Source organism: Schistocerca serialis, chromosome 3 (assembly GCF_023864345.2).
Source record: "Schistocerca serialis cubense isolate TAMUIC-IGC-003099 chromosome 3, iqSchSeri2.2, whole genome shotgun sequence".
In the NCBI taxonomy this organism is placed as follows: Eukaryota; Metazoa; Arthropoda; class Insecta; order Orthoptera; family Acrididae; genus Schistocerca; species Schistocerca serialis.
Genome location: NC_064640.1, coordinates 910,838,744 through 910,865,477, shown reverse-complemented (window position 1 = coordinate 910,865,477; position 26,734 = coordinate 910,838,744). Strand labels below are relative to the sequence as shown.

The following is a 26,734-nucleotide window of genomic DNA, read 5'->3' as shown; positions in this document are numbered from 1 at the left end:
GTAGGCTGTGAATGTGCTGTAAGAACCACCCAGATGAAAACGAGGCAGAAGGAGAACAAGTAAGTAAAGTGTTACTTATTTCAAAAGTATAGGCATAACTGTTAATTCATTTATCCCACTGTGAGACAAGACGGCCAATGCCTTCGTGCGAAAATGTTTGCGATTGTCTACAAGTTGCCAAGGTTGATTCAGTTACGCTGCAGAAGTTTCGCTGCGAAGCCTTTGCACATCCTCCATACAGTCCAGATCTCTCTTCTTGCGATATCGGAATTTTGATGCCCTGAAAAACGGCATCTGTGGCCGTCGATTTGCTTCGGACGAAGAGGTGCACATCTAGGTACTATCATCGTTCCGTAGGCAGCCGCAAACATTTTTCCATGAAGACATTAACCGTCTTGTCTCACTGTGGGATAAATGTATTAACGGTTGTGCTGATTAATTTTGAAGTAATAAACAGTTCACGAACTTTCCTTCCATCTGACTCGTTTTTATTCGACTGCCCTTTATAGACACAAATGCAAGACCACCAGTACTGTGATGTTTCAACCGACTTCCTATACCCACACATTCTCTTCCCATTTAGCATGCTTCCTTTCTTTCTTTACGAAATATTTCACAACAAGTGCTAACAAGAATCGTATAACTATAATTCTGCTTTCAAGGGCTCTCGAATAACGCTAAAGGATGGGTGCCTTTACATAAAAAAGACAACTACAGTTATATTGATATATCTGTAGATAGCAGGTTTCAAATATTAACCGTAATTAGCACAGTTCAAGGAACTGTGAATGAAACCTGACCAACAGGCATTACATAACATCGATCCAAAATGATAGTGCATAAAGAATGGCTAGTTTCTAGCTGAAATCTAGATCTGCCACTAAAATTTCAAAAGGACGACTGATAGCTGAAATCTATTATTTACAAGTCAATTACAGTCGCTGCGTGCAACTGCCTCTGAATGGAGGGTAACCTGATGAAGTTTGAACGTGGCGCTATAGTCGGCATACGAGCTATAGGACACAGCATCTGCGAGGTAGCGACGAAGTGGGGATTTTCCCGTACGACCATTTCACGAGTGTACCGTGAATATCAGGAATCCGATAAAAGATCAAATCTCCGACATCGCTGCGACCGGAACAAGATCCTGCATGAAGGGGACCAACGTCGACTGAAGAGAATCTTTCAGCGTGACAGAATTGCAACCCTTCCGTAAATTGCTGCAGATTTCGATGATGGGCCATCAGCAAGTGTCAACGTGAGAAACATTTAACGAAGGCCCACTCGTGTACCCTTGAGGACTGCACGACACAAAGCTTCACGCCTCGCCTGGGCCCGTCAACATGAACATTGGACTGTTGATGACTGGAAACATGTTGCTGGTCGGGCGAGTCGCATTTCAAATTTTGTCGAGAGTATGGACGTGTACCGGTATGGAGACAACCTCATAATTCCATGGACCCTGCATGTCAACAGGGGACTGTTCAAACTGGTGGAGACTCTGTAATGGTGTGGGGCGTGTGAAGTTGGAGTGACATGGGACTCCTGATACGTCTAGATACGACTCTGACAGGTCACATGTACTTAAGCGTCCTGTCTGGTTACCAGCATCCATTCATGTACATTATGCATTCCGATGGACGTGGATAATTCCAGCAGGACAATGCGACACCTCACACGTCCAGAATATCTAAAGAGTGGTTCTTGGGACACTCTTCTGATTTTAAACACTTCCGCTGGCCACCAAATCCCCCACACATGAACGTTATTGAGTATATCTGGGATACCTTGCAAAGTGCTGTTGAGAAGAGATTTCCACCCCCCTCGTACTTTTACGGATTTATGGGCAGTCCTGCAGGATTCATGGTGTCAGTTCCCTCCAGCACTACTTCAGACATTAGTCGAGTCCATGCCTCGTCGTGTTGCGGCATTTCTGCGTGCTGGCGGGGGCCTTACACGATGTGAGGCAGATGTACCAGTATCTTTGGCTCTTCAGTGTAGTTTCCAAAAGCCGATAAAATGTCGGCCATCTATTACTTTTTGTTTCTGGTGTTACACTTGACGTAGAATTTATGGTTAAATATGTACCAGAGATATATACAGGGTGACAATTATTGAACTATATGAAAAGAGACGCAATTAGTTACAAACTACGGCGTGCACACACTTTATTCAACAGGTAAACGTCTCTACAAATATTCGGATCTAGATTATGACATGTTCGATATGCCTGCCACCTTTGATGATGATGTGGCCAAGATGGGTAGCGAAAGTCTGCATGACCCTCTGAAGTGTCGGAACATCGATGCAGTTGATGACCTCCTGAATGGCTGTTTTCAGCTCAGCAATGGTTTTTGCGTTATTGCTGTTCGCCTTATCTTTAATAAGCCCATAAAAAGGAATCGCGTGTGTTCAGATCCGGAGAATATAGCGGCAAATCGAGGCCCGTGCCAGTGGCCTCTGGATACCAGAGAGGCATAATGCAATCCCCTAGGTGCTCCGCCAGGACATCAAACACTCTACTGCTTCGATGGGGCCGAGTTCCGTCTTGCATGAACCACATCTTGTCGAAATCAGGGTCACTTTGGATAATGGGGATGAAATGATCTTCCATAGTCTTCACGTACTGTTTGGTAGTATCGTGCCATCAAGAAACATCGCACAGTTAATGCCACAACTGGACGTTGCACACCACACAATCACCCGTTCAGGGTGAAGAGACTTCTCGATCGCGAAGTGCGGATTCACAGTCCCCCAAATGTCCCAATTATGCTGACGAACCAATCCAATGAAAGTGGGCTTCGTCGCTAAACCAACCCTTACTAACTACCATCAAGCCCGGCGATGAACCGTGCAGTTTGTACGTCCTAACGCAAACCGTTTATAAGTTAGGGTCTATGACGATTTTATTTCATATAGTTAAATAATTGTCACCCTGTAGTACTGATCATAATCGCCTGAAGGTAATACCAGTAGCCTCTGAATCGTTTCTTAGCTGATACGAGTGGTGATCTTAGGTATTCCTCGATGTGGTAAATACGACACACATCTTTAAGAAAGAAATGTGACATGGAGATTGTGTTATGATGGAATGTCGAACCGTTGATATGTACTATCTGACACAATGAACAATGTCTCTGGGCCGAAATATCGTGGCAGAATGTCGACGGGATCCGGCTGCATACCCGGAAATTATTAGAAGAAGAAATACGCCGGGAAAATTTCAGAAGTCACGATATTCACTACCATTGTTTATCTCATGTATTGCGCTAAATAGAAGTAATTGCATTGCCTTTTTGTTTGAGTTTATTTATTTAAATGGAAAAGAAAATAGACGACGGTGTAATTCATAATTTTCGTCATTCACCTAATTTTAGTCGTCGTTTTGTAGGACTCAGAAAATGCTCGCTTATCTCAGAGATTTATTATTGTTAGATTTAGTGTAAATTTCATCGTATTATGAGAACATCATATTAGTAACATTTAGTTATGCTCATTTTCAGTTTAATGAAGAAACGAGACCGAGGTTTCTGTGTTGCGTTCATGTAGTTCTCTTCTGAGCTGACTTGGCTTGTACGTTTGTAGTCTTTAGATTCGTTAAACTTGAAGAGTAAGGTTAACTAACGCTCGATATCGACGAAATTTTGCACACCTGCAGTACAGTCCAGAGGAGATGGGTCGCTTCTTTGGCTGGTCGTATTGGTTTAGTCTTTCTACGCAACTGCTACAAAATGGGGAAAGTAATGGCGGCCTCCTACGAATATGGATCCTAACATAAAATTACGAATAGCAGGAAGATTTGTACATCATTCATACGGGACTCAGGATAAAATACACAGTATGTTACCTTCGGTGCTCATACACAGGGAGTAAACGTAAGAGGAATCACAATACATGCCGGTTTTATTGCATTATAAAACGCACTTACGCGAGTGAAGATTGTGGGAGTATGCACTTTTGTTGCAGATAGGTTGTGTGTTCAGTCTTGAAAATATGGTGTAACGAAAACCGAAAACCCAAGGGAAGAAACACGAGGAATATATGAGAGACATTTACTAGGAGAAAGGTAGTAATTCTTGTATCTGTAAATGAAACATCTATTAATATGGAGTACTGCAGTTTCAGTCGTAATTCGCTGTTCAATGTTCCAATAAGGAACGAAAGAAATATTTGTTTAGTTTGTCCTAAAATGTGTTTCTCACGTTCTCACCAGTTGTGAGACAATTGTTCGACGAATACACCAGACATAAAAGTTATTTTGTGGATCCAGAGAGGTCACCTGATCTCAGCCCTATTGAGCACAATTAGGACGTTATAGCCGTAGCTCCGAAACGTGATGGAGTTTCAAAAAAAAGAAAGAATAGTCTTACAAGGACGTTATGCTCCATGATTGGTTATACTACGATGAGCATACTGGCAGGAGATGAGTTAGCTACATAATTCCATACTGACGTTCCTTAAATAATTGCAAATAAATTCTTTAAAAATAAATAATTTTCATTCTGTGACCAGTCAGTCGAATAAACTCAGTTAAAGCTGATGAACTGCAAATGCGAAAAGTAAAAAATCCGTGAGCAGCAGCTGAATCGCTGGGTGTATTTGAGATACTGGAAAGTCGCTGAGTGATGTTAGAGCAAATGCAATCATTTCCCACTTACGCCATAACAGAAGAAAATGTAGTGGTAGTCTCAGATGACACAGACGTTTTTCCTCCTCTAGCACTATGGCGTGGTTTAGTTGTCTTAAGAGGACCGGATCTACGTCGTCTAGCACACTGGAAACAACACTTGTTACCAAATACGAATTTATTTTCCACCTCGGATAATGTTGTTGCGTTTAATTTGATAGTAAATAAAGCACTTGTTGCAAATGAATGTTACGATCTCACTAACGAATGTACGAATGGCAGTTCAGTACACCTATAACAAAAGTTCAAGCCATCGATACTTTCTAAAGACTTCTGCCCAACGCGAGATCAAAAATAAGAGCCAGTATCATCGCGTGCTAACTACGTCAATTTTTTGAGGTGCCATAATGGGAATATGACTTTTACTGTGCTTCACACAAGCTGAAGGGGAGAGATATTACGCAGCATCAAAACTAAAGGTGAATATGCAAACGTAATCCAGAAACTCAGACTATGATTCATGCCTTTACCTCCACGTATAAGGCAGACCACCTTCGGAAATCGTTACTAAGTGCATTAGTTTATGTTCATTTCGTCCTTATTCAAGTAAAACAAAATTTTTCTTATGAAATGGTTGCTACTCTTCGTGTAATTTCTTTAACGTACACTTACTTCAGACAGAAGCTTCCGATTTTCAGAGTTTTGGCTGATTTTCCGACTGAGAATTATATTTTATACCTTTTCCCACATTCGTAGTTCCTTGTGGAATTCTTTCAGAATCGTTATTATATAATAATAATAATAATAATAATATTTTCACTCACCAGCACGTAAGAACTTTGATTACATCAAAACTCTAGTTTTTTTATAATACAATCTCTGAGGAAGTGCTTATATATTCGCGGCAGGAATTCAGTTCAGATACTGTTTTTTGTACAACACTTGCTGTCATGTCTAATTTCTTCTGCCATACACGTATACCTAAGAAACAGTAACACTGATGCTTAGGGAAAGGTATCCTAAATTCAGAAATGTTGTGGTGCACGGCTACTCAACTCCGAATATATATAGATGATTAAGTTCGTTAGCTTACTTCGGGCAATTTATTCCGTTTCTCACAGTTTCTTTTACACGGATGAAATACTCGTTTTAGTAATTATGGAGCTTGTTCACGAGAAAGAATTTGCTTCCACTTGGCGTTCTCGAAAGAAAGATGTTCTTTGTAATCGAGAATGAAGCCTAAAAGTTTAAGAAGTTTCTTGAAAACGGTTTGAAACCTAAAAATGTTATCCTTGAATGTATTCTATCGTCATGTACAGGGTGTTTGTCTATTACAGGTACAAAAGAAAGGTGCAAGAAAGAGTCAATGACTCAAACAAATAACTAAAACAAACATAGATCTGGAAACGAAGGGTTTCCCCGATACGACATATACACAAGACAGTTATGCCAATGTTGGAACACTGTTAATGCCTAAGTCTACATTTGGATGATGTTCCCTATGCGTATGTTGTACATGTATGTTGGTGCACCGGCACATTTTCATGTTGCTGTTCGGGAACTCGTAGCTCGATTTTTGGACAACAAGTTTATCGTTCTTGGCTTCAAAATACGATGGCCTTCCCGGGCTCACCCCCATTAGAACCCGTTGTATTCTTTTGGGATATTTAAAAGCTTTGGTGTATTCTACCCATGTTAATTGTGTCGATTAACTTTGGGAACGTACTGAGGTTGGTGATAATGCATGCAGAACACGCCTGAGACTTTTGAACCTGTGCGGACGTCGATGAGGAGATGTGCCTGAAACCTGCCTCCGCATGATCGATGCCCGTGTGGGACACTTGTCATGATGCGTTTGTCCTCAAGTGCATATGTGCACTTTGATTCCTTGGCAACTCTGTTATCAGGTGTTCATGTACTCTGTCGTAATACGTCATATCGGAGAAACCATTGGCTTCTGAACATATGTTTATTAGAATTATCTGCTTATTTCACTGTCATCTACTCGTCCCTTTCGTACTTATAACAGTTAACGCCTTGTATAGGATGCCCTACGAGACCTCAGACACTCGTAATCATTCGTAAACCGTTCAAGACATCGAAGCAAGATTTTCGGCGAGCGAAAGTACACTGAACAGTAAGGCATACTGCCCTTCCGGTTGCTGCCTGCAGCGTTCAAGTTACCAGTACTTTCCTGAATGATTAGTGCTCGTTACTTCTTTATCTACTGGTATGTGACGTGTTTTTGATGGAGTTATATACACGCCGTCGTAATTCGATAGCGCTTGGAAAAGATTGGGAAGCTAGTGATACAACACTTTTCCATTTTCTGAGTAAAAGGAATTCTCAAAATAGCCCAGCCATTTCCTGAAACAGACAGGGAAATATCCCTGCGTAGCACAATTTAACACTCAGTCCCATGTAAAAAGAGAATGATCAGGTTGAAAGTGAGACTTCACATCTCGCACAGTTCTCGAATATTTTTTCAAAATATTCCTCTTCACGGCAAATGGGTGTTATAAGACTCTACTCTTCTTTCTAAGAGCTATCGGACACCATTCCATCGTAAAATGCACTGTAGCCTATGTCTCGGTAGATAAAATACGTCGTTCAAAGATACATACCAGTGTCAAGGAATCATATCATTAGTCGAAACATCATATTGAAACTTTCTTTTTAAGAAAAGAGTTTATTCATCCGCATTGAGAGTGGATATATGCATGCAGAATTTGGTCAACATTATACTAAGCACCAAACCTCGGTAGTTACCCATTCAGAACATACTAAGCTATCGAACTGAAAAGAGAAAGGAAGGGGTGGGAGAGAGAGAGAGAGAGAGAGAGAGAGAGAGAGAGAGAGAGAGAGAGAGAGAGAGGGTGGGGGGGAGTGGTTGCATACAGTGCTGTGGTTTTGGCTTTAAGGTTAATAGTGCTTCCAACACACAGCGCGTAAATTATTAATCCACTTGTTACGGCGGGTACGAGCCAGGGGAACAGGGTTGTGGCTTGTACAGCCAGTGAGGAGGACTGGGAAATGAGAGCGGTAGTAAGCAACTAACAGCGGCGGTTCAAATACTGCAAGCTTTTCAATCACTACTGTTTTGGTCGTAATACCTTTCCTGTAGACACTAACATTCTGGTTTACAAAGCGATATTTGTTCCACGTTTTCTGGCATCCAGGCGAGGGCATTACTTTCCTGTGTTTTCCAAACTGAACTAAAATGAACATCGGTCTCTGTTACTTTTTTAAAAAACGAATTTGTTTTGGACAATGATGAACTAAGTGAAAGCTCTAGAAAGCGAGGGGATTCAATACTCGAGCTTCTGGACACGCATTCGGAAGGAGTGGTTTTCAAATCGTCGCCCAGCCATACAGATGAACATCCTTGTTAGTGTACCTAAATCTATTACGGTGAATACTGCCAGAGTTGCTTCACATTTTTTGTCCCGTTCGTCTCTGTGTTCCGTCATAATGATCTCGTCGTCCGACGGAATATTAACCTGCAGTATTTCTTCGTGAGCATAAACATAAAAGTTATTTTGTTGTTATGGCGGGAACAAAATGTGCTTTAAATTAATTTTCTCTTTGTTCGCTTCCGCCTAAGAAAAAAAAAGGTTCAAATGGTTCTAAGAACTATGGGACTTAATATCTGAGGTCATCAGTCCCCTAGACTTAGAACTACTTTTAACCTAACTAACCTAAGGACATCACACAAATCCTTGCCCGAGACAGGATTCGAACCTGCGACCGTAGCAGCAGCGCGGTTCCGGACTGTAGCGCCTAGAACCGCACGGCCACAACGTCGCTTCTGCAACTCAACCCTAGTTCTTCGGGACAGTTTTTACAAACAGACGTCGCCAGTCGGAGAAAAGTCAAACTGACGTAGTTTATTGTCTCAGGAAAACAAAACTTTACTACTCAAGGCTTACACAAACGAAAGTTTTAACAATACTATTTATCTAAAGTTCATCGATGTTTCCGGTGCGTGCAACTACTCCAACTCAATCGATTTTAGCGAATGACACAAAATTTCACGGTATTAACTCTTGGTCTGTAGAAATATTAATGTAATCCACAAGTGCTACACTTGCGTTTAATGGTGAGCCACAATTTGCTTGCGAGACGTTAAATAAAACTATATACTTTGACATAGTCAATAATGGCAACTGAAAAGCGAGCAAGTAATATTTACGAACCATGTATTTACTTTTATATGCTTTGCCTCGCGTCTTCGGTTTTGATAATGCCAACTGAGAACAGCAGGAAGTATTAGCGTGAATAAATAGTCGCAGACGTTCTCGATTTGTGTACCTTACTTAAATATGAGATGTCTTACGGAGCAACAAACCAACATTCTGGAGGGGTGTTTTGAAGAGCGAGGTGTCTGAACTTTTGCATAGTGTATCAGCAGGAAAGGGCGCAGGCAGAGCGTTTTTTGCAGCAAGCAGGTGCGCATCATTTCAGAGGGAATGCGCGCAGATCTCCGGGCGAATATTCGTCCATTATTTAGCGGGATAAGCCACGAGCAGCAGTGGCGCGCGCCACACGGCCCTATGACACTGAGTGAGCAGCTACGATTTGAAACGGGCCGCGCTCCCTTTTGTTTTCTCTGGAAATATGGCCACCGTTGCAGTTCTTACAAGTATTTTTCTTCTAGACCCACGAAATGCTACCCTTAGTGCCTCTCGCTTCCGATACCTGCATTCTTCTCTTTGTTTTTACCCTGCTTCCTCTCTCGTCTCATCGCTTTATTTTTATTTTTCTGGAAATATGTATGTACGAAACTGCTACGGAACGGGGTAGTGCTTTACGAAACGATATTTTTTTGAGAAACCACACATGGAGATTACACCTACACCTTCTCCATCGCTTCTTGAGGAAATCTACCGTGACCCTGTTCTCGTGTTATCAAGAACGAGGTGTTGGTTTCTCTTGTGATTATCTGCACTGCACGTCACGATTGTCGTAAAATCCAACGCAATGCGATAATTATCGTAACTGTAGCCTTTATCAAATCTTTTCAGTGCTCAGAAATTTTTAATCACGTTCCTTATGTTACGAGAAATTAGTGCACAATGTATCTTGGTGATCGAGCTAGGTAGCGCAATGTTTACGACTGCTCATTCGGGAGGAGAGCAGCATAAATCCCAATGCATTTATCCAGGTTCAGGCCAGACTACAGCGCCCAAATCACGTACGTCAGTGAAATTTGATAATCATCTTTAGCGTTTTATTTGTCATAATGATGTTATTCCGCCGTACGTACCAGTTTTCCCGGGCGGTAATATTGCGTTGACTACAGAAGACGCTTCTATTACTCCCCAATGAGTGACGCAACTTGTGTGGTTGATTTTCCCTGCTGTTCTCCATTTCGTTTTGTTTACGTGTGTCATTAATCATCCATGTAATACACCGCCCTCTTCACTTATCATCCCGCAAATTAAAAGTCGAGTTCCTTCTTGGATACCGCCTTGGCTATTTTGAATCTTATGCCCTAAAATTGAGCTGTTTCAAGACTGGTTTGAACATCGCATCTGTTCGTTGAGAAAATTAAGCAGATTAGGGTTTGCCCAAATGATATTTTTGATGTCGTTTCACTATTTACAAAAGTTGTGGAGGACACGTTGAAATTGTTGGCAGAGCATTTTCCTCCTGAAACGATACAGTTGTTCCGACATGTTATGACTTCTTGCACGGCGGTAAATTTATGAAATGACGGACGGAACGGCTATGGATTCTCCGTTGTCTCCAGCAGTAGGCAGCTTTTTTAAGGAACATGTTGAGGAACATGCATCAAATTCGGCTCCCCTTCGTCAATCTTCACTTTATCGGTACGTTTATGGCCTGACCACATGGCGTAGAAGCTCTTGAGAACTTCCGTGAACATATGAACAGTATGCACAAAGACATCCAGTTCACTGTTGAGGCGGAGAAAGAGGGAAGACTAAGATTTTTTGATGTTTTGGTACAACGAAGGTTGGATGGACGTCTCGGCCACTCATTGTACCGGAAGGCGACGCACACTGATTTATATCTTAGAGCCCAGAATTCTCACCATCCAGTCCAGAAGAGAGCAGCTTTAAGTACAATGGTACACAGAGCAAAATCTGTTTCTGACGAGGACCACTTGAATTACGAAATTAGCCATCTGAAGTATGTGTTCCGGAAGAGCGGCTATAGGTCACGTGATATGAAGTCAGCGGTCTCCAATAACCGTGAAAATGTTGAACATTCACGCGGTGAGCCACCGATTGCATTCCTTCCCTTCTGCGGCGCTCCATCCAGCAAAATAGGCTGAGTCCTGGGGAGACGAGGTATCAGATCTATTTCCCGACCTCCTGAGAAGATTAAGGAGATGCTACGCTCTGTTAAGGACAGTCTCGGCCTTAGGATCCCTGCGATTTACACTGTCCTTTGTGAGTGCGGCAGCGATTACATCTGTCAGTCTCCGACCGCTGTGCAGAACATGAGCGACGTATCAAAAATCGAAAACGGAGAAACCTGCAGTTGCTGAGTACAGCCGCACAAGCAAACATAAAATACTTTTTGACGGAACAAAAGTTTTGTCCCAGGCTCGTGCATCCTGGGATTCTGTGATTGAAGACGTTATAGAAATAAAATTATGTGAGAAAATCTTCAACCGCGACAGCGGACATAATCTTAGTGGTTCAGTGGAAGCGAGCTCTCGATGTAGAGAAGAGCCAGAGAAATTCGTCGCAATATTTACGCTACGGCAGGAACGGTGGCGTCGCCGGCGCAGGCGTTGATACAATCTGCGACAGCGTGAAGTAATTACCGACCAATCAGAAGCCGCTTTTGGGCTATATAAGGCCATCACAGCATCAGCTTTAACAGTCAGTTGCCTCTGACGAAGACGATGGAGATAATCGTCGAAAGCTCGAGGTTTAACCCTGAATTGGCACGGCAAGAAGTCCGAGAATGTTGTATACAACAGTGCCGTCGCGAAAGGCTTCGTTCTCATACAACTTTCACCCTTTCCACCTAAAACCACCGCTTACGCTGTCATACTGATTCTCTAATTTTTGCTTTAGATTCCACGTTTCCTAACTCTAACTTCCTTATGTGCTTCCCACAAGCTCCACATCGACATCATCATTCTCGACAAAAGAGAATACTGCACTAATTTTTCCATAAGCCGATTTTTATTTGCATTAGTAGAATCAACATTCCAGTGTCACTCGCTCTTGCCCTCTAAGAGAATTTAACGGTTCGAATTGGGGGAGGCTAACCGTGAACGAAGTCCATTCAATCATCAAACTTTTGTACATGTAATGTGAAAGCATTCCAGTGATGTTAAATCAGTGTTACGTACGATTCAAAATTCTTCAGATACACAAGTCATACATCTTTGTAGCCGGCCGCGGTGGTCTCGCGGTTCTAGGCGCGCAGTCCGGAACCGCGCGACTGCTACGGTCGCAGGTTCGAATCCTGCCTCGGGCATGGATGTGTGTGATGTCCTTAGGTTAGTTAGGTTTAAGTAGTTCTAAGTTCTAGGGGACTGATGACCACAGCTGTTAAGTCCCATAGTGCTCAGAGCCATTTGAACCATTTGAACCATACATCTTTGTACACTCACTCTGGAGCTTCCCAATGATTCTATCACAAGTGAAGTCAATTAGGATATCAACGGATTATTTCGTAGCCATGCTCACAGAGACCAGTCGGCCAAATGTCTTCACCAAAGATTTGTAGCGATCTCAGTTTTCCCACCCCAATACCGAGCACCTAATGCCGTAGTAAAAAGGTAGTTCTCTATATGATTCTGGACTACGTTTTCATTGATAAACGCCTCGTTTCCACCTGATATTCCCGATTTCGTTATTACTTCCCCCTTTCACGGCTTGTGTATTTAATGTACAGGACATTTTAATAAGTGTATCGACCTACTTACCAGGGACAGCGAAGTTAATTGCGTATTGTATCTTGTCATAGTGAAGATGTTGCTTGAGGTTTGCTGGTGTTATTATTTACTTGAGTTTATTAGGCTTTGTCAGTGCACAGCCGGTGCTGTCCGGAGCGAGTTGGCGCGTCATTAATCACCGCACAGCCCCCTTTCCAACGCCTACCCCGCCCCCCGGCAGCCACTTTCATCACGCTCTCGGGGCTCTACATTCTGCGCTCTCTGTTCATGTTTGCACTCGACGAAAAAAAAGAGCAAGAAAAATGTTCAGTCTGGAGAAAATGCCCTGCGTTTCGTCATGATGCGTAGTACGCCAGCCCCGCTATGAGACCCATTTACCTATTTGTCTTTATAAAAATCAGCTTAATAAAAACATTAATTTCATCCTCTGATGTGAAAATTACGCGAGAAGTAATAGTTTTTCGAGTACGGTAAACAATGCGGATAAGCGGAGGAGATGAAGAGCGAAGAACACTACTGTGCTGAGGAAATATGAGTAGAAATTGTAATGACATCTGTGAAAACTATTTCATATTTGAGAGTGCTTGATTATGGAGTGAGTGTAATTCATCGCAGTATTACGTTTACTTTCTGTTGTAAAAACAGCTTACACGAAGTGTTATTTTTTCGTAGCTATCATTTCAATGTGTTCGTAAGATAATGCGAAAAATAGCCTTTCGTCCTGTCTAGAGGCGAAATAATCCTAATTTCTTCTCTCACTACTTTCCTCTTTCAATTCTTCATTATCGCCTATAATATTTTGTCGAATGTCGTTCATCGTTATTTGTAGTCAGTCTAACCATTTTTCCTTGTTTCCTCGTTGCCTGTAATCTTTTGTCATTTAGTGTCGCTTATGTGTTCTCCAGTCCATCATGCAATTTCTGTTACGACATAAATGTAACTTTTTCAAAAAAACTCACGACTATGAACTACATTAACTAGATTTTGTTAGTACTATCGATTTCGGCCGTCAGTCATCATCTGGTACCTAACAATGCAACATCCCAATTTGTATAACAACATTAATACAACACAAATAGGTGCCCAGAAATCCCATAATAATATACTTAAGAAAATCACCTAAAACATTCGTTTGTCACAAATAATGAAACACAAAGCTTTGAATATTTTAATCCACATGAAATACGTAACAAAAAACTCATTTTTAACATTTACAAGTGGAGCAATCGTCCTGTTCATGAGATGACAACAAATGGCTCTGATACCAAGTCACTTTGTATCACCAGTAGTTTAAGCCTTCCATGCCGGAATTTTTTTCTGGAGGAAGGAAAAGTATTATTTGTGTGATAATGTTCTTAGGTGGGCCGGCCGCGGTGGTCTCGCGGTTCTAGGCGCGCAGTCCGGAACCGTGCGACTGCTACGGTCGCAGGTTCGAATCCTGCCTCGGGCATGGATGTGTGTGATGTCCTTAGGTTAGTTAGGTTTAAGTAGCTCTAAGTTCTAGGGGACTGATGACCACAGCAGTTGAGTCCTATAGTGCTCAGAGCCATTTGACCCATTTCTTAGGTGGTTTTTTAATGATTTTAGATGCCAGATGTATACAAAAGTATGTACCCATTTTCAAAACATACTCTTGGCTTCGTTTTATGGACTAAAATAACTAATTACGAAATATGCTCTATTGTAGTAAATAGTAAAATTCAGTTATGTAGTGGAATATAGCGAACCAACCGCATCCGTGTATTCTGGTGATCACGAGCTGCTGCGCATTGCTACATTGACTTGCTGGTATTTCCATAGTGATACCCAACAGTTGGCAGCACTTCCGCATGATGAAAAGGTTGAACATTCACAAATATGTATCTCAGGTTTCCATTGGGAATAAATACTTCTGTGCAGGTAAGACACAGTGAAAGTTAAAGTATACAGTTGTACCCAGAGGGTCTGAAAGGGTTAATCGAACAGTAGTGGATCTCTTAGCCTGATTATGTGCATTACGTGACATGAGAGCAATATTCCCGTCGTTTCAAGTTTATGCAACGTATTCTAGATAACACCCACGCAGAGACATTACAAGCTTCCCTTGAGACTACCTCTGTGGAATGCGTACGCCAATAAAGGCGCACCGTGAACACACATCTCTCAAGGCTATATAATGTTTACATTGAACAGAATGAGAGTATCATCAACATAGCGTTTGTAGTAAAGCAGCTTATCTTTTAGCTGGTCTTGGGGTCTAAAAAAGTAGTTTTCAAGATTATTTATATATATGTTTGCTAGCAAGCCTGCAGGACTGCTACGCACTGCCAATCCACTTCCTGAATGTAAAACTTGTTGTTGAACAGAAGTAGTTGTGTCATAATATAAGCTCCAGAATCTCTATGAATTCATAGATTCCAGCTCTGACCATTGTTCCATGTTTGAGTAAGTTGTTCCTTATTATACTTATTGTTTAATTGACAGGTATGTTTGTTTATAGGTTGACTATGTTAAGAGATGCAAATCTAGCTGTGGCTGTGCTACTGATGAGCTCACAACTGTTTTTGATGGAGAAGCTATTTTCGAATACAAATGTCTTACGGATAATATCATTAAGTTTCCTGGTGATTTTATAGCTTGGACTATTTATGGAGTTCACAATGGGATGTATTGGACATTCTGGCTTATGGATCTTAGGCTGTGATTTAAATTTTGGCGCTGGTGGGTTCATTACTATACAGTGCTTTGCTTCTGACAAGAAGTTGCAGTTTTTAAGCAACTTTCTAATTTTATCTTGGAATTTGGGACTAGAGCCATATGCTATTTCTTTTATGTTATTCTTTCTGAAGAATTGAAAAGTTGTGTTAATATAATCGGATTCATATATGACAACAGCTGTTAACGGTAACGGGTTCTAAAATATCCGTAATAGATAAGCTTAATCTGTTGCTACAATGTAGTTACGTTACGAAAACAATTTCACGCGTGCAGCTGATCAGGGGTTAGAGTGACCTTGAAATGGCGCGTCCCCCAACAGCTGGCATTTCTGTGGACCTATAAATATCCCCTTTGTGACCTTCTCTGTGCTGAATAGTGGCACCTTCTTACAGAAATATATGCTTTAATCAAATGAAACAATATTTGATTAATGTGACCTCGGTTTTAGGCAGGATCCCCGTTACGTGCGATGCTGAGATGCTATTCCAATACAGATGGAGAGTCTCTGCAATGCTCTTCGAGTTTAGGCGGAATTCCAAGTAGTGCGAGGCGTCAATTGCAATTTAGATAGAGGAGTGAGGGTTGCTAGGATACTTCATGCAGTTATACAAAGACACTGTGCCGAGTGGCATAGTAGTTAGCCAGCTGCGTAGTGAGCAGGAGATCTGGGTTCGAATCACTGCCTTGGTACAAATTTACAATCGTTGCTTCACACCACATATTTACAGTGTACCACTAATGTCCAACGATCTTCGAGCTATTATTGAAAGCAAGGACTACCCCTAGGATACATTGCCTCTAGCTTTAATAATATCCTCAATTCGGCGAGAAGAGAGTCCGTAAGTTTCTTCAGGTGTAGTATATCCAGCTGAGGCCACTAATTCGTTATCAGATCTTTTACTGCTGTCAAAGTGCGGCGATGCTGAATGCTACGTTTCACCGGTTGTTCTAAGTAGTCCCAGGTATTTTCTATGGGGTTGAGATCAGGTAATTTTCTGGGGAAGTTGAGGTACAGTAGGGTCCTGAGTGTTTGTTGAAATTATGCGTTCAGTCTGGTGAACACGGCTTTAAATACGGTGATGTCCACACAATTACTCACCACTAAGGTGACTCTTTGTCACGGAAAATGTTGAAGTAAACATAGTGCTTTATTTCAGCGTTAGCCTCAGTGAGTGGTCACAACTGGAGCAGGGAGTCGTCAGAGCATACTACGCGCATCCAGTAGGCTTCTGCCCACTTCTTGTGGTGTGTGGCCCAATGAAGATGTACCACTTTAGGTGCCGGTGTGAGCGGTGGCCTTTTCCGAGGAAGCCGACTCCAAGTTGGCTCGGAAACTGGTTGGGAAGCACCTGATTCCACCGACGGTAGCAGTTGGTGTCAGGTTACATTGCAGAGACTAGTGCACCATTCCTTTTAGACGTGTTGGACAGTCCGCGTTGATGCACCACCAAATCGGGCAACTTCATTCACGGTGTGGTCAGGGTCACGTCCAAACACAACAACTCCCGTCTGCACTTCTGTAACGTCTTCACGTCGGCCCTCATTTCATAAAATTGACTGGCCGGTACTCGTTATTTCAAATGCCACGCCTTAGGTCAGCATTGAATGTTCAGTTTACCGCCTGGCACCAGTTCTACACAAAAGCGGTCAGCGTGCCCTTTTAAAGGGGTGAGTAATGTTTTGTCCTCTGAGCTTAGCAAAACTGTATTTACAGTTTCGAAAACTCTGCAGAAGTATAGTGTGTGCTCTTTTACTTTCATCTGCAGTTTTGCCTCGATATATGTGACGCAAAATCCGATAATGAAAATGTGGCAGTGTAAATGTATTATGAAAGAAATTATAACTGTTGACTGCTGTTCTGGCAAGAGGCCACGGAAAATGTGTAATACAAAGCGCGCACAAGTGCAGAGCGCCGCATTTAATTCGGTGCCGAGCTGTCGCCTTTTCAGCAGTCCCAGGAATTAACGCATTCTGCGGGCGCGTTGACAAATTGGTGCTGCAGCCCGTCACTGGCCATCCAAGACAAATACCGAGCTCACACCAGTACGGGCGCCTCTGTTTGCCAAATACAGACGTGAACGCGTTTGCCTTCGCATTGCAGCCTGCTTGCCGAATCACGGTCTAAATACGAATCAGTTAATCTGTTTGAGCGTCACTTTCGAAACGTAGACTCCTGTTCACCTTGTACACATTTTGAACGCTGCCAGTTGTTCATTAACGAAATACACTGGTATGCAAAACTTAAGGGCGAAAGTAACTTACGATGTGTCATTGCCAAGTAACATAGCTCGATGAAACTTGGACCAAGCACAGAAAGAACTTGTAAAGTGTAGTGCAGAAAGTAACCGAAAAAATACGCAATGGTACTAATAGAAATGACGGACAATAATTACACTGAATTTACCACTATTCTCGATGGTTCCCTGGAGTCCGCAGCTCGTGGTCGTGCGGTAGCGTTATCGCTTCCCGCGCCCGGGTTCCCGGGTTTGATTCCCGACGGGGTCAGGAATTTTCTCTGCCTCGTGATGACTGGGTGTTGTGTGATGTCCTTAGGTTAGTTAGGTTAAGTAGTTCTAAGTTCTAGGGGACTGATAACCATAGATGTTAAGTCCCATAGTGCTCAGAGCCATTTGAACCATTTTTTAATGGTTCCCTGGACATTACACGAGGTGTATCACACAGTGCAGTGGACACTCTGCAACGTGCTCCCGTGCTGACCACAAGGTTAGTTCCACTCCTTTACAGCGTGGCTGACAACTTCTGGGTGCTCGTTGGTGCACGTGGACGTCCTGCGATACGCGTACCATACATGCTCGATGGGATTTAAGTCGAGCGAACGGGCAGCCCAGTCCATTCGCTGAATATCCTCTCGTTCCGAGAGTTGCTCTACCTGGCCTATTCGATGCGGTCGCGCATTGTCATCCATAAAAGTCAAGTCGGAGACGAAGGCACCCCTGAAAACACACGTAATGTGGTGGAGTACAATAACGTTTACCGGTGAGTGTACGGTATTCAAAGATCTGAAGGTCATTACGCCTGTGCGGCTGGTCCCGGTGGAGGTTCGAGTCCTCCCTCGGGCATGGGTGTGTGTGTGTTTGTCCTTAGGATAATTTTGGTTAAGTAGTGTGTAAGCTTAGGGACTGATGACCTTAGCAGTTAAGTCCCATAAGATTTCACACACATTTGAACATTACGCCTGTGGAAAATTATGCCTCCCCACACCATAACACGTAGACTGCAAAAACGATTATGCTCTCACCGTATGAGGGTTCGTCCTGCATTACCGAACGTGATCGTGATAGTGGTCGAGGTTTTATTGTACGGGGAGGCATAATGTGGCGCGGCCTTATTGACTCCAATGTAGGCCATCAACAAAGGAGGTGGCTTACAAAACACTCGTTCGACCTATACTTGAGTATTGCTCATCAATGTGGGATCCGTACCAGATCGGGTTGACGGAGGAGAGAGAGAAGATCCAAAGAAGAGCGGCGCGTTTCGTCACAGGGTTATTTGGTAACCGTATAACGTTGTTGGTTTAATTTGCTATGAAAGCGGTACTGATAAACAATAAAAGCGGTTTAAAAGCTGTGAGCTGTCTGGGGAAGTTAACCTTGCATTACTGCGCAACTGTTTCACCAGGTATCCAGTCTAGCTTACCAAATTCCCAACCAGACTAACATTAATTATAATCTTTTAATAGTCATACGACAACCGGTGATATATATATATATATATATATATATATATATATATATATATATATATATATATATATACAGGGCTATTACAAATGATTGAAGCGATTTCGTAAATTCACTGTAGCTCCATTCATTGACATATGGTCACGACGCACTACAGATACGTAGAAAAACACAAAGTTTTGTTCGGCTGAAGCCGCACTTCAGGTTTCTGCCGCCAGAGCGCTCGAGAGTGCAGTGAGACAAAATGCCGACAGGAGCCGAGAAAGCGTATGTCGTGCTTGAAATGCACTCACATCAGTCATAACAGTGCAATGACACTTCAGGACGAAGTTCAACAAAGATCCACCAACTGCTAACTCCATTCGGCGATGGTATGCGCAGTTTAAAGCTTCTGGATGCCTCTGTAAGAGGAAATCAACGGGTCGGTCTGCAGTGAGCGAAGAAACGGTTGAACGCGTGCGGGCAAGTTTCACGCGTAGTCCGCGGAAGTCGACGAATAAAGCAAGCAGGGAGCTAAACGTACCACAGCCGACGGTTTGGAAAATCTTATGGAAAAGGCTAAAGCAGAAGCCTTTACAATTGCTACAAGCCCTGACACCCGATGACAAAGTCAAACGCTTTGAATTTTCGTCGCGGTTGCAACAGCTCATGGAAGAGGATGCGTTCAGTGCGAAACTTGTTTTCAGTGATGAAGCAACATTTTTTCTTAATGGTGAAGTGAACAGACACAATGTGCGAATCTGGGCGGTAGAGAATCCTCACGCATTCGTGCAGCAAATTCGCAATTCACGAAAAGTTAACGTGTTTTGTGCAATCTCACGGTTTAAAGTTTACGGCCACTTTTTCTTCTGCGAAAAAAAACGTTACAGGACACGTGTATCTGGACATGCTGGAAAATTGGCTCATGGCACAACTGGAGACCGACAGCGCCGACTTCATCTTTCAACAGGATGACGCTCCACCGCACTTCCATCATGATGTTCGGCATTTCTTAAACAGGAGATTGGAAAACCGATGGATCGGTCGTGGTGGAGATCATGATCAGCAATTCATGTCATGGCCTCCACGCTCTCCCGACTTAACCCCATGCGATTTCTTTCTGTGGGGTTATGTGAAAGATTCAGTGTTTAAACCTCCTCTACCAAGAAACGTTCCAGAACTGCGAGCTCGCATCAACGATGCTTTCGAACTCATTGATGGGGACATGCTGCGCCGAGTGTGGGAGGAGCTTGATTATCGGCTTGATGTCTGCCGAATCACTAAAGGGGCACATATCGAACATCTGTGAATGCCGAAAAAAACTTTTTGAGTTTTTGTATGTGTGTGCAAAGCATTGTGAAAATATCTCAAATAATAAAGTTATTGTAGAGCTGTGAAATCGCTTCAATCATTTGTAATAACCCTGTATATAAAAGAGAATTTAAATAAAAAGAAATAAATCAGTTTATATTTGGAAATTTATTTTAACATTGATCATTGAAATTTCAGCATATTAAACTTGATTCATAACGAAACTGGTGCCTTATTTAGGATTGTGAAAATGTGAGTTTGTAATCTTACGGAACACATCAAATATGGAGCCAAGATTGGGAGACTGCATACAACACTGCATTCATAAAATAACACACAAAGAACGTTGAAACATATGCAAGAGGAAGTTAACCACAACCAACCGATTCAATTTTCACCCAAAGAAGTTACGTTCGTAGCGCAATCCTGTCCGTCATGAAATTGCCACACACTGGTATACTAAATTCATAATAACTCTCTGTGAAATCTTACCGAAAAGAATAGCTGAGGGCTACTTTGATACTTACACCACATGCTTCACGTGGTCAACTTGGTTTACACAAAGAGTGTAACTCCACTATAATTTTGATAATTAAAATAAATTACATCGAAACGCAATTTACTAAAGAAAAACCTCGAACTGGTTACTATCGTCTTATTATTAACCTGATGGGTCAAACAATTGTATAAGCACGTGGTACTGGTCTCACAAAGAACACCCCACGTGGGTTGAACATAAAGAAAAGTTGCTATATTGAAAAATATTGTCAAGACGAGACGTTATAATCTCACGCACATTCGCAATTAAGATTGATGATCTTAGAGTTACTGATCAACACGTGGTTCCGCTTTACTCACAAAGTAGTGACAAAGCAACTACTGGAAGATATTCTGAACTTCACACTCGAAATACACTGCGTTGCCTCACAAATACAAACGGAAGTGACCAGAGAGGCAGCTTCCTATACCAACATGACAAGGGACGGACAGGACCATACTAAGGATGGAAACCTCTCTGCTTTTAGAAAGCGTAGCTAGCTGTTCAGACGTTGGTCCTACTGTTCTCTAGCAGACAGGCTTGTCTGTTGAAATGATGGACAATTTCCAACATCCACTGGACATTGAGTCATACAACCAAGTAAGTAGAAAACGAATAGACCTCTCTTACCTGTTATACAGCATTTCATTTTTGTGGTTTATATGCCCTGTCGCAGTTTTTCTTTCCCAAAAATACCAATAAAATGAAACAATCTTTTGAAGCATAACGATAAAATAAGAGACTATTACTCCGACCTCCGACACACTACCAAGAATCAAGGACGTTACGCGTGAGTAGCGTACGAGTTAAAAATGCTAGTGATAACTGTTCAGTACATGAGAATGTACTAAACGTACCGCCAAACGTTAACTTTGCTTATTTCTCGAGCGAGGAGCAGCCGAGCGGCACTCCGTAGACAGTTTCATCAGTCGTATTGATTTCTATAGCTGCGTCGACATCTATAATTTTACTTTACGAATCCCTGTGAAAGTATGTGACGAAGTTTCACATACGTACACAAGCTGGGTATTTTATCGCTCTGTTAATCTATAGAGTGTGGTAAGAGAGACTGCTTGTATCTCCCTGGGTAATCCGTAACTAATTTAATGTTCTCATCCTGATTTTTTTAAGAGCTGCTGGATATTCTTGCATTGCTCAGTAAATACCATGTCTTGAAATTTTCAAGGTAGATGTTCCACTTTTCGTATTTGTCGTCCTTCCAAATCCTAAGGCATAGAAACGAGGTCTCTGATGATATTGGGCAGATGATGACGCATGAATACTTTGCGGGCTCATAAATAATCAGTCCGCGCTCACGTGAAGTTAACCAGGGAAATGATTACTGAAATGCTTGACAAGTCATGCGCCCCGGACTCGTTAGCGAAATTTTCGTGTTTGTGGAAAGCGGCCACTGCAGTTTCAGTGTTCCGTTTGTGAACGGCCGATTATCGATTATATGACCACATCCTTAGACCATTCCAAGCGTAGAGGCTTATACCGAACGGGTAGGTCAATACATATTTTTTACGATAGGGTTTCACTTTTCCGGTAATAACACGCGTATATTGTTGTCCATATTATCGTGCGTGATTTCAGACTTTATGAGCTGGAAGGCCTTACACATTTAATCTCTCTCTCTCTCTCTGTCTTTGTCTCTCTCTCTGTCTTTGTCTCTCTCTTTGTTTGTTTGTGTGTGTGTGTGTGTGTGTGTGTGTGTGTGTGTGTGTGTGTGTGTGTGAGAAGTGGACGGATAAGTTCCACGTGTGTAAGCGACTCGTTACATTGTTTTTCTTTTATACTGTATACTAAATACAACTTTTAACTCATGGCTCTCTTCTTTTTTTTCAGGTGAGTGAATTTCAGTACTGCGTACAGCAGGTAAGACACATCGTAATGATTCTTTTATTCGATGCTTTGATATCCATGGATGATCCTGTTGTCCTTGGATTAATTTTTAAAAAATGCGTGCTTCTCGTTTTCACCCTTTCATTTCATAATTGGAATGTAGGAAGCATGACCAAGAACATCATATAGAGAAAAATTACTTTCTATATCTTATTTTGGCAAGGATATCAACAATATGTGGATCATACTCTCGGATCTTGCTTGTTGTAACGTAAGCGACTCTTCCTTTCACGTTTCACGTAGGCTGCAGCTCTATACTTTTAAGTAAAATACCAAAACTCATTGCAAATAGTCAGTAATGGTGTTTCATTATGTCTTCCGTCGGTACATACCGGATAATCAGGAGAAAGGTAGTTTGTCGTTATGTAGTGGCGAGAGAAGTGAAATCCAAATATGTTCTCCTAAATGTTGCATTTATGTCTTACTTCGTGAACAGTGTTACAAAAAATCATCCTTACCTGCCGAGGCCCGACACCTATTTTATACACAACTGTCCACTGTGCTCTGAGTCCAGGAACCCACATTTTTCCTGAGAAAAACAAAGTGGAGTTAAAACTGAACGTCTCGTCAGTATCGATGCACCGGTATCAGTAGATAGGTCACTAGTTGATTTGCGTGAACATTGGTAAGGGAACCATCCTGACAATTGTGTTTCGTGATTTAGGGATCATACAGAAAATCTAAAATTCAAAAACTGTGCATTGATTTTCATGCAGATTTTGTGTAAGATGTGTCCAGTGTTATATTCAGTGCGTCCTCTTTCCTTGATACTTTATGTAGTGAGCATTCCCCCTCCTGCCAGTATTATTAATGTGTCTGATGTACTACAAATCTCTTCACATTAAAGGTGCAGCTGAATCTCATAGCAATTTGCCAAATAATTTACCGTGTAAAATAACCGATTTACTACCATTTGTGTGAAAGACGACGTGTGTTACGAAAGAAATGTGTACAAGCTGCTTTAGAGTTACGGAATCGCGCTCTTTCGCCACTGACGTTCGAGAATTTCGCTACCAAACTTAATCATTAACGAACACCTGCAAATAAATCGGAAAACCTATTCATTCGCTTATTATTTTTTCAGATTACGCATTACCAATGCTCTCCCCATAGTAGCGGTAAGATAAAATCAGTACTAGTTATATTTAACGGAGGCACAGCACGTTTCGCGTAAGTTTTTTATCCATCTTGGGGACTCTCAGCTTGGTTACTATAGGTAATGGAACACCCTTAGTACGCATACTGCCTATACAGCTGTTATCAGTTACAACTGTTCATGAGCTGAACCACAACAATAACTCTTAAAGTTTAGAGTCAAAACTGTGTACCTGTGGAAGACATAATGGGCAGAATGGGTATAAAAGGTATGGACCACTGCAATTGGTAGGAACCTATATAAAGATGTTAGAAAATATATCTAAATGAGGTGAAAGCCTCTCACCAGTGAGTATAGAAAAACGTGGTATTACAAAATTACCTCTGATAAACTTCTTATATTTACAAAATAGTACATCGTTTATTCCGTAAACGCAACTACTATCACCAAATCATTCGTAAACTTGAAAATCATTAAATATTTAACCATCTGCAAAAGACGTACGCATTTGCTTCCTGGGCATAATAAGATGGCATTCTGAAACACGTGAGTGTGTAACTTTGGTTTAGCGCTTTACTAAATGTGAGAATTCCAAATAGATGAAATGATATTATTAACTGAATTAGTCCCTGGTGTTTCTTTACTGTTGGACCATGGTATGAAACGCGCAGCTATGGAAATTAGGAAAAAAATTGAAATGACAGCAAATGTGTCACTGAAGGTTTAAAAATGTTTGAAAAAGTTGAAAAGATCTTGCTTAACATGTAGCTTTTCACTGCCAGAAAAACACGTCATTGTTCAGAAGAAGACAGCAAAGCATACGCTAAACGCTTTGCCACAGGTTTCTTAAAATATATATAAACCAGGAATAAAGCTCTAGTAAGGGTCCTTTGAGGAAAATATTGCGAGAGTAGTTAAAAGTATTACGGGCAGCAGGGCACTGCACGTCAAATGTCACGAAGGATAGTTGATTTCACGTGGATGGCGTGGTACTGGAAAAAAAAGTGTTGCATTGATGGAAGCTGCACTCGTTTGCAGGAGATAAGTTTGCGGCCTTTAGTAGAAACGACATATGAGTCACATTCTTGGAGAAAGTTACTGCTGAAAGTGGGCTACAGGGCTAGACATAAACGGCTAAAGAGCTGATGGAGTCATATATAATCGGAGACAATGAATAAAGTCAGTGAAACATAGAGATGAAGTAATTCCTGCATCTGAAATATAAATTCGGATTATTCCTTCGGCGATACTTGCTGCTGCAAACACGTTTCTAGCACTAGTTAAGTAATATGAGAAAAGACAGAATTTTCTTCACTCTAAAAGGCTGTGAATGAATTAAATCAGTGAAGTTACTATCCTATTATTTTACATTTCCATTCTTTACGAGGTAGCTCCTCTTTCATCAATAATCGAAACCGTGTTTACGTACTTCTTCGAGGCTAGGAACTACGTTATAAAATTTGAGACTGATGTTTAGAATTATCTACGTGTTTAACAACAGCGTCATCATTGCCCCGGAATTCGGCTGCTTTTCAACAGCGTGGTTTTTTAAATGTCAGAGATTCTTTAGTTAAGAACTAACAGTTTCTGAGTATTTGTGCACGACAGAGGATTACTATTTCTCCGAGGCTGAATTCAAGGTCGATATGCCGGGCGCGGGAAGAAACTTTTGGAGTTGGGGGGGGGGGGGGAGGGGGGGACGCTCCTGTCGGCAATAACCTCTTACGGTCAGCAGTAGTTAAGTCCGACCCCGACGATTGTTGCTGTCCATCATCCATCCTTCTGTCTTGTGTGATTCACTGCTGACAACAAAATCTGTTCACCCAGCTCCAAACTTCGATTACTGGGTACTCTCAGGACTAACAGCCTTTTTTTTTAATCAATGCCATTGTCCATATTACCACAACAGCCGGTTCTGTATCATGGAGATACCGGATGCAGAAATTATCGCAGGATAAGAGAAACAGAAGGGGAAGAAAAAGAGAAATTGTAGCCATTGGTACGACAGAGAACAGATCTCGTCAGAATCGTAGGTTCAAGCGACCTAGGGTTCTAATGCAGTATGTTACTAAGATTGTTACTAAGAGAGATTCTTTAGTTAAGAACTAACAGTTTCTGAGTATTTGTTAATAGAGTGAAAGTAAGCAAACAAGCTACACGTTTCAGTTTCACAGACCGTTTAGATCATTCTTATAGTGAAAATATTAGCATTAAGTTTTAAGTGTTCGAGAGACTATCATTTTTCCGCCTTCTGTTACGCAACTTTCGACTCGCAGAAAACGTATCTTAATTTCAGTAATATGTTAAGCATTTTCTAGGTGTAGATAGTTCCAACGTTCCTATCCACTAAAAATTGAAATGTAATGTATCTAGGAAAGCGCCCACCATCATATGAAACAGTGAAGTAGATTTTTCTTACTCTGTGGCAGCGAAATGAAAATAAGAGCCCTATGGCTGCGAGGCCGGTGATAAGGCGAAATGCGCAGAGCGCCTCTCGACCAAGTGTGTTGCAGTGTAACATAAATCAAGACAAGAGATTAACTGCCAGATGGAGCCGAATGCGGGAGCGGCGGCCCGCGAGTGCTATAAGGCAGTTTGCCATGTAGAAAGTATTTTTCTGCGCCACAGCCTTCTAAAGTGGCCGAGATGAAGTGGTCGCAGATGCCGCCTATCTGCGCTTCTGGCATGCATAATGTATACACCACTTCTCTTGTGTTTAACTTGCGGATAAACCGCAGCTCGTTCGTATCGATTGAAATTGATTTCTTAAACTTAGATCTGCAGCACTCTTATGAAAAGGGCCTGTGGAGGCGCACGCTCGTGACGTGTTTATGCCCGAGATTATTTTCCCAGTGCTTAGCACACAGTTCCCGTGTTCTTACGCACTTGCGCGTATACCTTCGAGGAGGTGTACGTAATGGGACAAACTGAAAAGATTTCTTCCCTTCTTTGAGGTAATCGCTTTCTTTTATCATCCCATAGCGTTCGAGTAATTGTG

The 26,734-nt window shown here is 41.9% G+C and overlaps 1 protein-coding gene across 1 annotated transcript in view; it reads left to right on the top strand.

Moving 5' to 3' along the window:
• Window positions 1-22,769, top strand: part of LOC126471317 (dystrophin-like) — a 585,796-nt gene extending 563,027 nt beyond the window's left edge. The window contains exon 5 of the mRNA XM_050099439.1: window positions 22,584-22,769. Within this exon, the coding sequence (XP_049955396.1) occupies window positions 22,584-22,769 (186 nt within the window). The remainder of the gene's footprint in view (window positions 1-22,583) is intronic.
• Window positions 22,770-26,734: the final 3,965 nt, after the last annotated feature.